We start from the raw sequence: 12,967 nt of genomic DNA on the forward strand, positions 1-12,967 counted from the left end.
GAGCCTGCTTTCCCCCCTCTCTCTCTGCTTGCCTCTCTGCCTACTTGTGATCTCTGTCTGTCAAATAAATAAATAAAATCTTTAAAAAAAAATTACAACATCCATTCATGATAAAAACCCTCAACAGAGTAGGTTGTGAGGGAACATAAGTTACATAATAAAGACCATATATGAAAACCCCATAGCTAATATTGTTCTCAACTGGGGAAAAGAGCTCTTCCCCCAAGGTCGGGAACAAGACAGGGATGACCACTCTTACCACTTTAATTCAACGTAGTACTGGAAGCCTTAAGCCCAGCAAGCAGACAAGAAGAAATGAAAAAAATCCAAATTGGTAAAAAGAGGTTAAAACTTTCATTATTTGCAGTGATATAGATATGATATAGGAAGCTTGACAGACTCCACCAAAACACTACCAGAACCGATAAATGAATTCAGTCAAATTGCACAATGCACCATCAATATACAGAAATCTGTTGCATTTCTATACACAAATAATGAAGTGGCAGAAGCAGAAATTAAGTAAACCATCCCATTTACAATTACATCCAAAATAACAAGATACTTAAGAATAAACCCAACCAGAGAGGTGAGAGACCTGTCCTCTAAAAACTATAGAGCACGGATGAAAATAACTGAAGACACAAAGAAATGGAAAGGCATTCCATCCTCACAGACTGGAAGAATGAGTATCATGATAATGTCCATGTTCTCCAAAGGAATCTACACATTTAAATGCAATCCTTATCAAAATACCAGCAGTATTTTTCCCAGAACTAGAACAAACCTACACAGAAGACCCCGGAGAGTGAGAGCAGTCTTCACAAAGAAAAGCAAAGGTGGAAACATCACAATTCTGGACTCCAAGTTATATTACAAAGCTGTAATAATCAAAAGAGTATGGTGCTGGTACAATAATAGACACATAGGTCTGTGGACAGAATAAAAAACTCAGAAATGAACCCACAGTTATATGATCATTTAGTCTTCGACAAAGCAAGAAAGATTACCCAGTGGGAAAAACACAGTCTCTTCAACAAATGGTGTTGGGTGAACCAGACAGCAACATGCAGAAGAATGAAACTGGACCACCTTCTTACAGCACACACAAAAATAAACTTGAAATGCCTTAAATACACAAATGTGAGATCTGGAGCCATTAAACTCCTAGAAGAGAACACAGGTAGTAACTTCTTTGACATTGGCTTTAGTAATTTCTTTCTAAATATATTTCCTGAGCCAAGAAAAATACAAGCAAAAGTAAACTATTGGGATTACATCAAAATAAAAAGTTCTGGGGCACCTGGGTGGCTCAGTCAGTGAAGCATCTGCCTTCGGTTGAGGTCATGATCCCAGGGTCCTGGGTTGGAGTCCCAATCATCGAGCTCCTTGCTCAGCGGGGAGCCTGCTCCTCCTCTCCCTCTGCTGTTTTCCCTGCTTGTGAGCTCTGTCAACTAAATCTTTTAAAAGAACTTAAAAAAATAAAACAACCCCCAAACCAAATAATTCTGATTAAAAATGGACAGGAGACATGAATAGACATTTTTCCAAAGAAGACATCCAGATGGCCAACAGACACATGACAAGATGCTCAACGTCACTCATCATCAGGGAGATGCAAATCCAAACTGCAATGAGATACCACCTCACACCTGCAGAATGGCTACAATCAACAACACAGGAAACAGCAGGTGTAAGCAAGGATGTGGAGAAAGGGGAACCCTCCTACACTGTTGGTGGGAACGCAAGCTGAGCAGTCACCCTGGAAAACAGCATGGAGATTCCTCAAAAATTTTAAAATAGAACTACCCTACAATCCAGTAATTGCACTACCAGGTATTTATGCAAAGAGTACAAAAATATGAAATCAAAGGGATATATACACCCCAGTGTATATAGGGGGATTATCTAGAGTAGCCAAATTGTGGAAACAACCCATGTCCATCACCTGATGAATGGGTAAAGAAGACGTGGTGTGTATATACAAGGGAATATTATTGAACCTTTAAAAAGAATGGAATGTTACCATTTGTAATGGCGTGGACAGAGCTAGAATGTATGAAGCAAAATAAATCAGAGAAAAATACATATGCTGTCACTCACAGGTTCTAATTCAGCAGGTCTGGGGTGGCCTCATATTCTGCATTTCTAACAGGCTTCCAGGTGATGCTGATGCTGCCCGCCCAAAACACATTTTCATTAGGGAGAGTTTAAAGCAACCTCAGGTCCCTGGAGCCTGTGACATCCCATCAGGGTGGGAGGAGGGGGTCTAGTATGGGCTGCATTGGTATATTTCCCTGCAGGGATGGAAGGAGAAGGACTGTGGTACCCAAATTCAGATTAAATTTCCTCAAGAATTTTTCCTCCGTTATCTGAAAAAATTCTGCAAAAAAATTGAAGGTTTTGATATAATGCTTTGTTTAGGATTGTGAGTTTCAGATTTCAAAAAAAAATTTTTTTTTTTGTTTTTTTCTAGAGAGAGAGAAAGCACATGCTTGAGCTGGAGCAGGAAGGGAAAGAGAGAGGGAGAGAGAGGCAGACTCCTCTCCCCGACCATCCCAGTCTCCCATGCCAGCTGAGCACTGAGCCCAACTGGGGCTCGATGTCACCACTCTGAGATCATGACCCAAGCCAAAACCAGGAGTTAGATGCTCAACCAACTGAACCACCCAGATGCCCCTAGATTTCAAAGATTTTTTTTTCAACATTTTATTTATTTGACAGAGCATGTATGTGTGCACATGAGAGCATGAGCAGGGGTGAGGGGCAGAGGGAGAGGGTGAAGCAGACTATCTGCTGATCAGGGAGGCCATGTGGGGCTGGATTCCCCCCAAGATTTAACAATCCCTTTTAACCAGTTACCTTTATCAAATTTTCTCAAGACATTCTCCATCGTTCTCATAGAAATAGTGTTTCCAATCCATATAAATAATGTATCGATTTCTATCTTTATATGTATGACCAACAGTACAATGGGCATCAGGTGGTTTATGAACACAGGTGACATGAATATGCATGCATCATCGTGATGCAGGCAGGCTGGGTGCAAGAATCCAGGAGAAGCTCCTACAGGACCAGCCAAGACGGTCCTTGGCTTCACACAGGCCAAAAATCATATGCACACAGGGGAAGTGGAAAGAGTTTTTTAGTGTGAGTGAGGGGCAGGGAATAGCAGACAGAGCATCTGGGAGACTTAGAGAAGAAAGGAAAATGAGTCTCACCATTGCTTGGGGCTAAGGGTTTGTGTTGTAAAACGGTCTAGGTTCCATGTTCCTCCAGGAACCCAGGACAGGGTCCAGTCAAAGGCAAGGGCCAGGTGAACAACAGATGTTCTCCCAGGGGTCAGCCGAGGTTTATTCAAAGCGAATGTCCCAGAACATGTTCAGGATCTGGCTCTTCTGGGATGTTATTAGGTGTTTGAGGTCCTAGAACAAACTCAGAGAACTGACTCCCTTGCTTCCCCCTTGAAGTGGGAACAAAGCCTCTCAGGCTTATTCAGAGGCAAAATACCGAACAGGAGTTAATGCGGCCCAGCAGCAAAAGAGCAGAGATGAAACCTTTCTCAAATGGAGTTCTTCAGCCTCCCAACCTCAACAATTTTCATAGAAATCACCTTTTATTTATTTATTTTTTGCAACCCTATTCCATAGATATGCCCATACCTTGTATCTGCATCTGTATCTATCTTGGTCTGCCGGGGCCCATCCCCTCATCTATGCATTCCCGCAGTCACACAACCAGCATCAGTGTGGGAACAGACACAATTGACAGGACAGATGTCATGACGCCATATTGAAAAGTAACTATGGGCCACCATCATCCAGTTTGCGTTGCGTACAGAATGATGGGTTTAGCAAAAGGATTGGAAAGCACAGATTGATGGTTTAGGGGTGCTCAGGTAAGAGAGCCATTGTTTAAAAACAGAAGGACAGGAGAGACAGTGGGGAGACCATTTTAACTGGGGGTGTTCAGGAAAAGCGCTCTGAGGAAAGGGGTCTACAAGTTGAAGCCTGAATAAAGAGAAAGAACTCACCCTTCTAGGGAAGGAGAGGGGTCGGAGGAAGAGAAACTGCCAAGTACAAAGCTCAGAGCTGAAAACGAGTTTATAAACTCCAGGAAACAAAGCTCGGCCTAAAGCCGCTTCAGCCCTGAGTCTGGGAACTGAGGGTGGGATGTGGGGTTGGCTCAGGGCCTTACAGGACATGGTAAGGATGTGGGATTTTATTCTAAAAGCAATGTAAGCCATGAGAGGTTTTAAATAAGGGAGGGCATGATCTGATTTTTTGTTATTATTTTTGTAATTAGTGTGGCTTCTGTGTGGAAATTACATGGTGGAATATTTTTTTAATTACTTAATAACAGATAAAGACATCAAAGAACCCTGTTTCCCTCTGTATCCTAAATATATGCCCATTCTAGAGCCATTAGCATTTAATATTACATATATTTCTCTTTTTATTTTATTTTATTTTTAATATTTTATTTATTTATTTGTTAGAGAGAGCATGAGCACAGGCAGACAGAGTGGTAGGCAGAGTCAGAGGGAGAAGCAGGCTCCCCGCCGAGCAAGGAGCCCGATGTGGGACTCGATCCCAGGACGCTGGGATCATGACCTGAGCTGAAGGCAGCTGCTTAACGAACTGAGCCACCCAGGCGTCCCTATATTTCTCTTTTTAGAACTATATTTTTGAATTGAAAAATATAGTTATTTTGGCTTAATATTTATTAAAAATACAAAATATTTGTGGGAGAAAGGTACTCATTGGATTAGGATTATAGGATATTCCTTGGTTCAGTATATCTCATGAAAAGCTAGCAATAAATGTGCCATGCTTTTTTTTTTTTTTTTAAGATTTTATTTATTTGACAGAGAGAGAGAGATCACAAGTAGGCAGAGAGAGAGGAAGGGAAGCAGGCTCCCTGCCTAGCAGAGAGCCCAATGTGCGGCTCGATCCCAGGACCCTGGGATCATGACCTGAGCCGAAGGCAGTCTTTAACCCACTGAGCCACCCAGGTGCCCCCTGTGCCATGCTTTTTTTTTTCTTGGTGCATTTCCTTGTTCTGAGTGTTTGTATGTTTGCTTGGTTAGTTGATTTGGCAGAAATAGACGTGCTGGACCTGTGGTCCAGCTGTTTTTCTAGTTCACATTTGTGAACTAAAAATTTCTATCGAATTGAACAGAGGTGTTTTCCTACAGAGGAAAACAGGAGCTGTAAACTCCAAGCGTGCCTGGGACTGGCCAACAGGTGTGTGAATCACACCTGCTGTTAAGGCCATAGGGGAGGCTGGGCCTGTGGCCCCACTGAGGAGTATATGGTGACCCGACCTGTACTCAAATTCAAAATTTTGAAACCCTTGGGCTTAAATATCTGCAGGCCTTATGGGCCCAAGAGCACAGGTCTAAATCCCTTGTTCAAAGATATTTAGAGCTTCCAGAGAACAAAACTGACAAAATGGATGGTGGGGAGGGGAAAGCATGTGATGATGGGCGAGTGGAGAAACACGGAAGCATTTTGGATGTAGGCTTGTCTTAAGACAGGAAGCCTACTCTGTTAGTAGGTGGTGTTTGTGCTTATCCTCACAGAGCCAGGGTGGTGTCTGGCAATGTTTGAACTCCTCATTTATGTTGCTATGTTCTTTAACATGTGAACAGGGTGATGTTTGGGACACAGAACATGATTTCATGGATGTTAATGTAGCAAGCAAGCCCCATATAGGCCTTTTCATCCTGTTATAAACTCAACTACCTGATTTTTAATGTGGTTCATGTTTTGAATGTTATTAAAATTGAACCTTCAAAGTAAAGGAGATTGGGGGCTGAGTTAGAGCAGATATATCTCGTTCTGTGGAATTTCTAAGGATAAAGAGATAGATTCATAAATATCTAGGTTGTCTGATAGTCTTTCCAGGTAGCAGAGCAATGAAAGGCTGACAGAATTTTGGGTAAGACAGGTAATTAAGTACAGAGACAAAATAGTTTCTGGGGGAACCTGCTGGTTTCATGGCTTGAGGTCTGAGAGATAATCCATTCTACTTTTGTGATAGACAACAAATTAGTAATCAAACAGATTCTTTTTTTTAAATAACCGACCTTTGGGACCCGTGAGAATGATGTTTGCAGATTTAATGCATACTGGTTCATACAAAAGCAATTAAGGCTGAGAATATTGTGCATTTTAGTCTAACTTTTTAATGATTAATTACCTGCCTTTGGTACCTGCACCAACTCCTGCCAATCAAGAACTGTCATTTACCGAATACTTCAGCTTTTTTTCTAGGGTAATACTTGAGTGTTTTTATGTACAGTGTTTGATAATCTCCGAGCTTGTTATTTTTGATAATCCTACCCTAATGTCACTTTTGATGCAGTGTAGGCCCTTTATTGACATAAGGGTTATACCGTGGTAGAAAAATACCAACTGTTAACATCTCATGAGAAAGGTGGTTTGTAATATGAACACTTAGAAAGCTGGATTTTCAGCTAAAGGAGTAAACATTTGGTTTTTATTTATTTGTTTTTTAAACATTTGTTTAGAAGTGCGTAAAAGCAAATGAAAATATTAGGAGATCTAGTTAAGATTTGGAATATGCGTATGTATGAGATATTTTCACAACCTTTATACCAATATCATAATATTCATACTATTAAAGTTAATAATAGCCTTAATGATATTTTTTTAAGTGTATTAATTTTCTTACAATGAATTAGTTCTTGACAAGGCTGGTGAGAAAAGCCAGCTCCAAGCAGAGGTCTGTCTAGAGATTAGCTGACAATTTAGTCAGAGACTGACTCACTCTTTTGTGACAAGACCATGAGATGTGACTGATAATTCAGTCTCCCCCACAGTGGGTTGCTGCGCATAATTACCCTTAGGCCTTCTCAGATCTAAGAGGAAGGCCTGACATACTGTAAGAAATGAGGTTCTGTGTGCTTAGTTAATGTCCCATCAAAGCTTGGGAAAGCAAGACGCTTTGCAAACTGAGATTATACTAAGGTTTTTGGTTTGGGTTTTTTTGTTTTATTGCTGTTTTTAATGCTTTTCTACCATTATAACTCTGGAAAGTGTTGAAAAGTCATACTTGATCTCACTTGGATTAAGTCTACCTTCATCCGGGATTCATACTGGTTTATAGCTTATCCAATAACTCTTAAAATATAAGAGGGGAAGGGCTAATGGGCAGGCACTGATTAAAGTTGACCTTTTCCTATTTCCCAAGAAATACACTGCTGGAGAGGAATCAGCCCTAAGGAGGCATTTGCAAAGCATTGTTTCACTCCACCATCTTTAGGTATTGTTACTATGAAAGACTTTGCGATTGCATCTGTGATTACGTATTTGGGAAAATGCAGGATGCTCCGGGTTATAACCAGTGATTATGTAGTAACAGAACTAAGATTCTGATTAGAGCACACACACGTTGCTGGGATCACCATCAAATGAAATGAGGCTCTCTGTCCATCGGCCCTGAGATACTCAGTGAACCGGAAGTGAGGAGAACCTATTTTACAAGGTTTTTCAGAGCAAAGGAGATTGCTTCTGCTATCTGCTACTAGTTTGTTTTCTCACGTAACTCCTTGTTATAGCTCATTTTGTTCTGTGTGGAACATTTTTTGGGAAAATGGGATTTCCCCCTTAAGATAGAATGTTTTGTCATTTGTCTCCTGTGATTTTGGCATAGCAAATACAGAAACGAGGGACAGTCCATGTTCGGAGTTCCCTGTCTATGCAAAGTGGGAGCGGGGGGTGCAGAGTGTGGTAAAATTGTAGGCTGCAACGTAACAAGTGCTATCAGTTATGGAGGGGACTGTAAGGTCTTCTGGGACCTGGAGTTCTCTGTGGGGAACACAAGCAAAGGACCTAATATCTGGGCATGCACCAAGATGTTACTGCCGACACCAACCAGAGTAACAGGTCTTTGTAGTTGTTTCAGCTGTAGAACTACACAGATAATGGATTTCAGAAAGGGATTTCTATCCACTCCTGCAATTTTTAATTAATTACTTAATTTTTTAGTTTTGCCTTTTTCATTTAGAAGAAAGTATTCAGACCCATGGATCTCTCACGGATAGATATCTTTTGATTAATTCATTCATTAAAAGTAAACATCAGATACTAAAGTCATCCTTAATTTTACATTCCTTTTATTCAGTCTGCACTGAGCAATGCAGATTTAACTACAACAAAGAACGTAACATCTGTTTTCAGTTAGAGCCCTTCAGTGAAAATTTTGAGATAAAGCAATGGTAACTTCCAAGTAATCAAGCCAACTCTGTGAATTAATATTAACCAAAACTATCATACATGCAAAGGAGTTATCCTCCCCAATGTGGGGAGGGGGCATATAGAAAACATGGCAAGGTGGATATTATGAATAACAATAAAAAATATGAGTAAAACAGGTGGCAGGAAATAGCACAGGGGAAGAAAACTTTGTAAAAAAGAGTCAAGTACCCATTTAAGATGCAAAAACCTCCTAAGGGGAAAAATTCAGTTTCCAAGTTTCAGCTCTCTCCTTGTGTTAAATGCTGCTTTTTCCTGTTACTAGACATTGGTTTTTCTTTTCCAGGGTAAGACCACCTGGTTATTTGGGTGTTTATGCTTCTGTTAATTATAATTTGGTCTATGACACAAATTTGTATGTGTTCATCCACATCTTCAAGTGTTGAAAATGAATTAGGTAGTAGCTCTACAGAAAATGTGGTAAACCCCACCTTCCTCCTTTTAAATCTCTCAGAGTATGTATATTAGGACTAAACGGCTTTATTATAAAAAGCAAAATAAGTAATAACTAGTCGAGCAGAGATTTCTCTACATACCTGGGTCTCAGTTATTCTGGTAACATGGTGATAGTAAGTAGATCTGCAAATAAGAAAACTGAAAGGCATGGTAAGTGTTGGAGGGACTAAGATTTTTAAGTCCTGACTCTGGCTGACCACCTGGATACCATCTGTACCTGGAAGCTAGTCCCCAGGAACCTGGGAACTTTCCAGCATGAAGCTTTCGGCAACTTACGAGAAGTCTGATGCTGGGCAGAATTCACCCAGATCAGCTGCTGCTGAGACACTGAAATCATCAGAAAGGGCGTGAGGGTATCACTTAGATTCATATTCAGGGCTTGAAGACGACTGAGAGACAAGAAGGTATTGAGAGAAGCTGAGTCTCATGGGAGCAGCCTTCAGTAACCTGGCTGATCCCAGACCTGTCCCAGCTAAATCGTCCCGCTCAAGGCCAAGCCGGAATACTGCAGGTGTCTGAACGGTGGGGTAAGAGAAACATCTCACCAGATGCATTCCTGGATTATTCAGGTAGCACAGCTTAAACATAACAAAACAATTCTAATACCACACATTAGCACTAATATTTTGAAATATCTTCCAAAACACTAAAAATGATGCTTAACCTAATACAGCATTGTCCCCAAAATAGGATTTTGTATTTTCAACGGCTTACCAAAACATGTATCTTACAATTCTGAGGTAAACTTCTTTATTTTCTTACACAACCAAAAATCTTAAACTATCTTAGTACATTACCATTTTAACAGGTCATAGTTTAGTCTTTACATGCAGTTTTCACACTGTTTAACCCAGTTATTTTTAAAAAATGTAGTTAACATATTGTAGACACTTTTAATATTGCGGCATATTCTTTGTAATCTTATTTGGTATAATATCACCATGTTCAGAGTTATTTGTGTATATTTACAGTGAATAAAAGTGAAAAGACCCACTCCTTCCTCCCCCTACCCCCCCTATTAAAAATACAAACAACAACAACAAAAAAAGACAACAAGATGAAATGAGATAAAGTTCTGGGAGGGAAACTCTAACCATTCAACTGTGGGGATGCAGAAGTCAGCTTCCTGCATCCATTCCCCATGCTACAGAAAAACTTTAGGACTACTGTCAAACATTTCCTAAAACCTTTCAAGAAGCCCCAGTCGATTTCTGAATTTGTTCCTTTAAAATGAGGATGCTCTGCCTTTGCTCAGGGGGCAGCATGGCGATCTGATCTGCAGTCAGCTGAAGAACCTGCATGATCAGAGCTGCCTTTTCTTGATCCTGAGGAGTTACCTGGCTCTGCCCAGGACTGAAACTGCTAGGCTGGCCTCCACCTTGCTTGCCTGCCCCCTGCATGCCCACTGCTTGTATGCCTGCCCCCTGCATACCTGCTCCTTGGATGCCTGCTCCCTGCATGCCCGCCCCCTGCATGCCCGCTCCTTGTATGCCTGCCCCCTGCATGCCAGCTCCAGGATTTCCCACCCCGGAAATGCTGGAGACCTGTCTAGGTCCCTGAGGACCACCTGCCCCCATACTAATGGGCCCAGGTCCCTGGATTCCACCAGTCATAGGGCCTCTGGAACTGGGGCCAGGACCCCGTATCTCCATCCCTCTTCCATCTATGCCTCTCGCTTCTATCCCTCTGGTTTCCATCGCACAGGTCTCCATTCCTCTTCTCTCCATCACTCGTGTCTCTAAGACTTCAGTCTCCATGGCTCGAGTCTCCAGCCCTCGAGAATCTCTACTACCTCTACCATCCATAGGGAGACCTCTCTGATCTATCATGGGTCCCCTGGGCTCTCCCATCAGCAGTCTGGGATCTGCTAATGGCCCTCCCCTCATCTCATGTGAGGACGGGCCCCGGCCGTCATGACCAGAGGCATGGTGCATGGGGGGGCCCTGGTGAGGGGGGCCAAGATAGCCTCTGGGCTCTACTTCTCCAGTGACTGAAAGCAGAGTCCCTCCACGTGGGTCGTTTGGAGCATCTCCCAACAGTCCTCGAGGAGGGAGGCCCCCGGCAGTCATGGGCCCACGAGGTATAGGAGCTCTAGGATCCGACATCTGCACCTGTCCCCGCTCTAAAGGCACTGGACCGACGCCTGGCATTCCAACCTGGGGCTGCATTCCTCCACCAGGGGTTAAGGCACCCGGCCCCGGCCCGGGAACCACGGCCGGTATGGGACCCGGGGCCGGAATCCCGCCCTGGATAGGGGTCTGCATCAGAGGAGGGATGTCTTTAACCGGTCTTCTGGCCATGTGCTGAGGCTGCGGGGCGGGAGGGTTCTGCTGGTTGAGCAGAACACTGGGGCCGGGGCCCAGCCCGGGGCCGGGGCCAGGGCCGGGGCCGGGGCCGGGGCCGGGGCCGGGGCCGGGGCCAGGGCCGGGGCCCGTGACAGGCTGGGATTTGCCCGGGATCAGCGGCGTGACATGGATCTTGCGGTGCAGGATCTTCAGCGCAATCTCGGGGTCCATGATCCTCATGACCACCTGGGCCTGCAGCAGCGCGTAGGCCAGCTGCGGGTTCTGCAGCAGCATGTTCCGCGCTTCCTGGTGGCTGTTCTGCACACACAGCTTCATCTGCTTCATGAGCTCGAACATCTGCTCCGGCGGCAGGCTGGCGACCGCCCTGGTGATGGACTCGGGGGCGTCCTCGGGGTCGATGGGGTCCCCGTACGGGGAGTCGATGATGGGCGCCGCGGGCCCGAGGCTCTTGAGCTCCTCCTTGTTCTTCTCGCTGGCGGCGTTGTCCACCCGCAGCGCCCTGCCGCTGAACTCGCGCCCGTTGAGGTTCCGCATGGCACTGAGCGCGGTCTCCTGGTCCTGGTACTCGCAGAAGCCATAGCCCTTGGGCTTGCCCGTCTCGCGGTCGTACACCAGTCGGAAGCTGACCACCGAACCCACCTCCGAGAAAATGTCCTTCAGCTGCTCCTCGGTGGCCTCGTACGGAATGTTGCCCACGAACACGGAACGCAGCGACCGATCCATCGCCGGGTCTCTCACCGCCAAACTCGACATGATTCCGGTTGGGCACACGGCGGAGAGCCGATCCCTCCCGGAGTCGTCCTCTGACGACCCACACTTCCGCTGAACAACGGAAGCGGCTCTCAGACCCCGGGCGGAAACCTCAGCGACGCGACCGAATCGTTCCGCGCGTCCGCGGACGTCGTACCGCCTCTGCGTTCCCCTCTCTACCTCAGCTAGTGCTTTCGGCCGCTGGACTTTCGTAACTCCGCCAGCTCCTTGTCACCAAAGGCACGATTCATTTCTCGTCTCTTATTCTGAAGACTTCCCATGGCGAGCCGCCACGACCGCCAGAGAAAGCTTAGCGCGGACTAACCACAGTAAAAATGGCCGCAGGGGCTTCATTGTGGGGACCGGGAGCGACCGCCTCCTTTGACGTCAGTCAGGGGCGCTTTTGCTTCCGTTTGCCCGGCGGGAAACCGCCAACCGCAAGCGGTTCTGATGCTAGGGTCTCCCGGCGCCGTCCTTCCCGCCTCCCTCCAGTCTATTTAAGCCATGTTTAAAATCCCATTGCGGACCATTAGGGTAAAAAGTGTAGACGTTTCAGAGCAGTTTGGGATTTGCTCATTGACATACCACGGCAGCAACCCCGGTTCAGAAAGCATTTGGGGAGAAGAGCTGCTCCAGGCCCCGCGGTGGCAGGGTGCAGCCGCAGGCAGCGGCCCCCGTACCGACGGTCCTGGTCCTTAACAGTGTTAACCGGTGCTGCCTGGAGTGATTCATGGCCAGGGACGTTTTGTGGCCGTAGGGTATGAATCACATATGCCCAGCCACTCCCAGCCTGTAGGCTTAGATTGCTTCTGATTCCTGGGGACTGATGCGATGCTCTAGCCGCGGCTGCCCTGGAGGGAGAAGCAACCTGCTGAGAATGTATTGCTGCTAGTTCAGAAGTCGAAATAGACGTGGGGTGTGGGGTGCCCCCATCACTTAGCAGGTGATAGAGGTGAAGCGTGCAGGACAGGAAAGGGCAAAGCAGAATTAATTCCTCCCTCCTTCCTCTTTTCTCTCTTCCCTTCCCTTTCCGTTCCTTCCCCTCTCTTCCCTTCCTTTCCCTCCTTTCCTTTCTTTACTTCTTTCCCTCTTTTCTTTCCTTCTTTCCCTCTTTTCCTTCCTTTCTTAACCCTCTCTCTATTTCTTTCTCTTTCTTTCTTCCACTAATCTCTA

General features: G+C 45.0%; 2 protein-coding genes across 5 annotated transcripts in view; one reads left to right on the forward strand and one right to left on the reverse strand.

The window, feature by feature from the left end:
• The window catches only part of LOC111145213 (protein kinase, cGMP-dependent, type I), a 1,255,864-nt gene that overhangs the window by 687,067 nt on the left and 555,830 nt on the right, over window positions 1–12,967 (forward strand). The window lies entirely within an intron of this gene.
• Window positions 9,472–11,842, reverse strand: LOC111145214 (cleavage stimulation factor subunit 2 tau variant). 3 transcript variants are annotated; one of them, XM_022499952.1, is made up of 3 exons: window positions 11,036–11,842; window positions 10,276–10,984; window positions 9,472–10,155 (listed from the first exon to the last, which is right to left on the reverse strand). In XM_022499952.1, exons 1-3 carry the CDS (start codon window positions 11,795–11,797, stop codon window positions 9,929–9,931), a joined length of 1,698 nt encoding a protein of 565 aa, XP_022355660.1. In that variant the 5' UTR covers window positions 11,798–11,842; the 3' UTR covers window positions 9,472–9,928. The 3 variants fall into 3 exon arrangements, with proteins under 3 accessions (XP_022355660.1, XP_022355659.1, XP_022355658.1); XM_022499951.1 differs by having other exon boundaries at window positions 10,276–11,842; XM_022499950.1 differs by having other exon boundaries at window positions 9,472–11,842.

This window comes from Enhydra lutris, unplaced genomic scaffold, assembly GCF_002288905.1.
Source record: "Enhydra lutris kenyoni isolate GAN:26980312 unplaced genomic scaffold, ASM228890v2 scaffoldscaffold12, whole genome shotgun sequence".
Taxonomy (NCBI): Eukaryota; Metazoa; Chordata; class Mammalia; order Carnivora; family Mustelidae; genus Enhydra; species Enhydra lutris.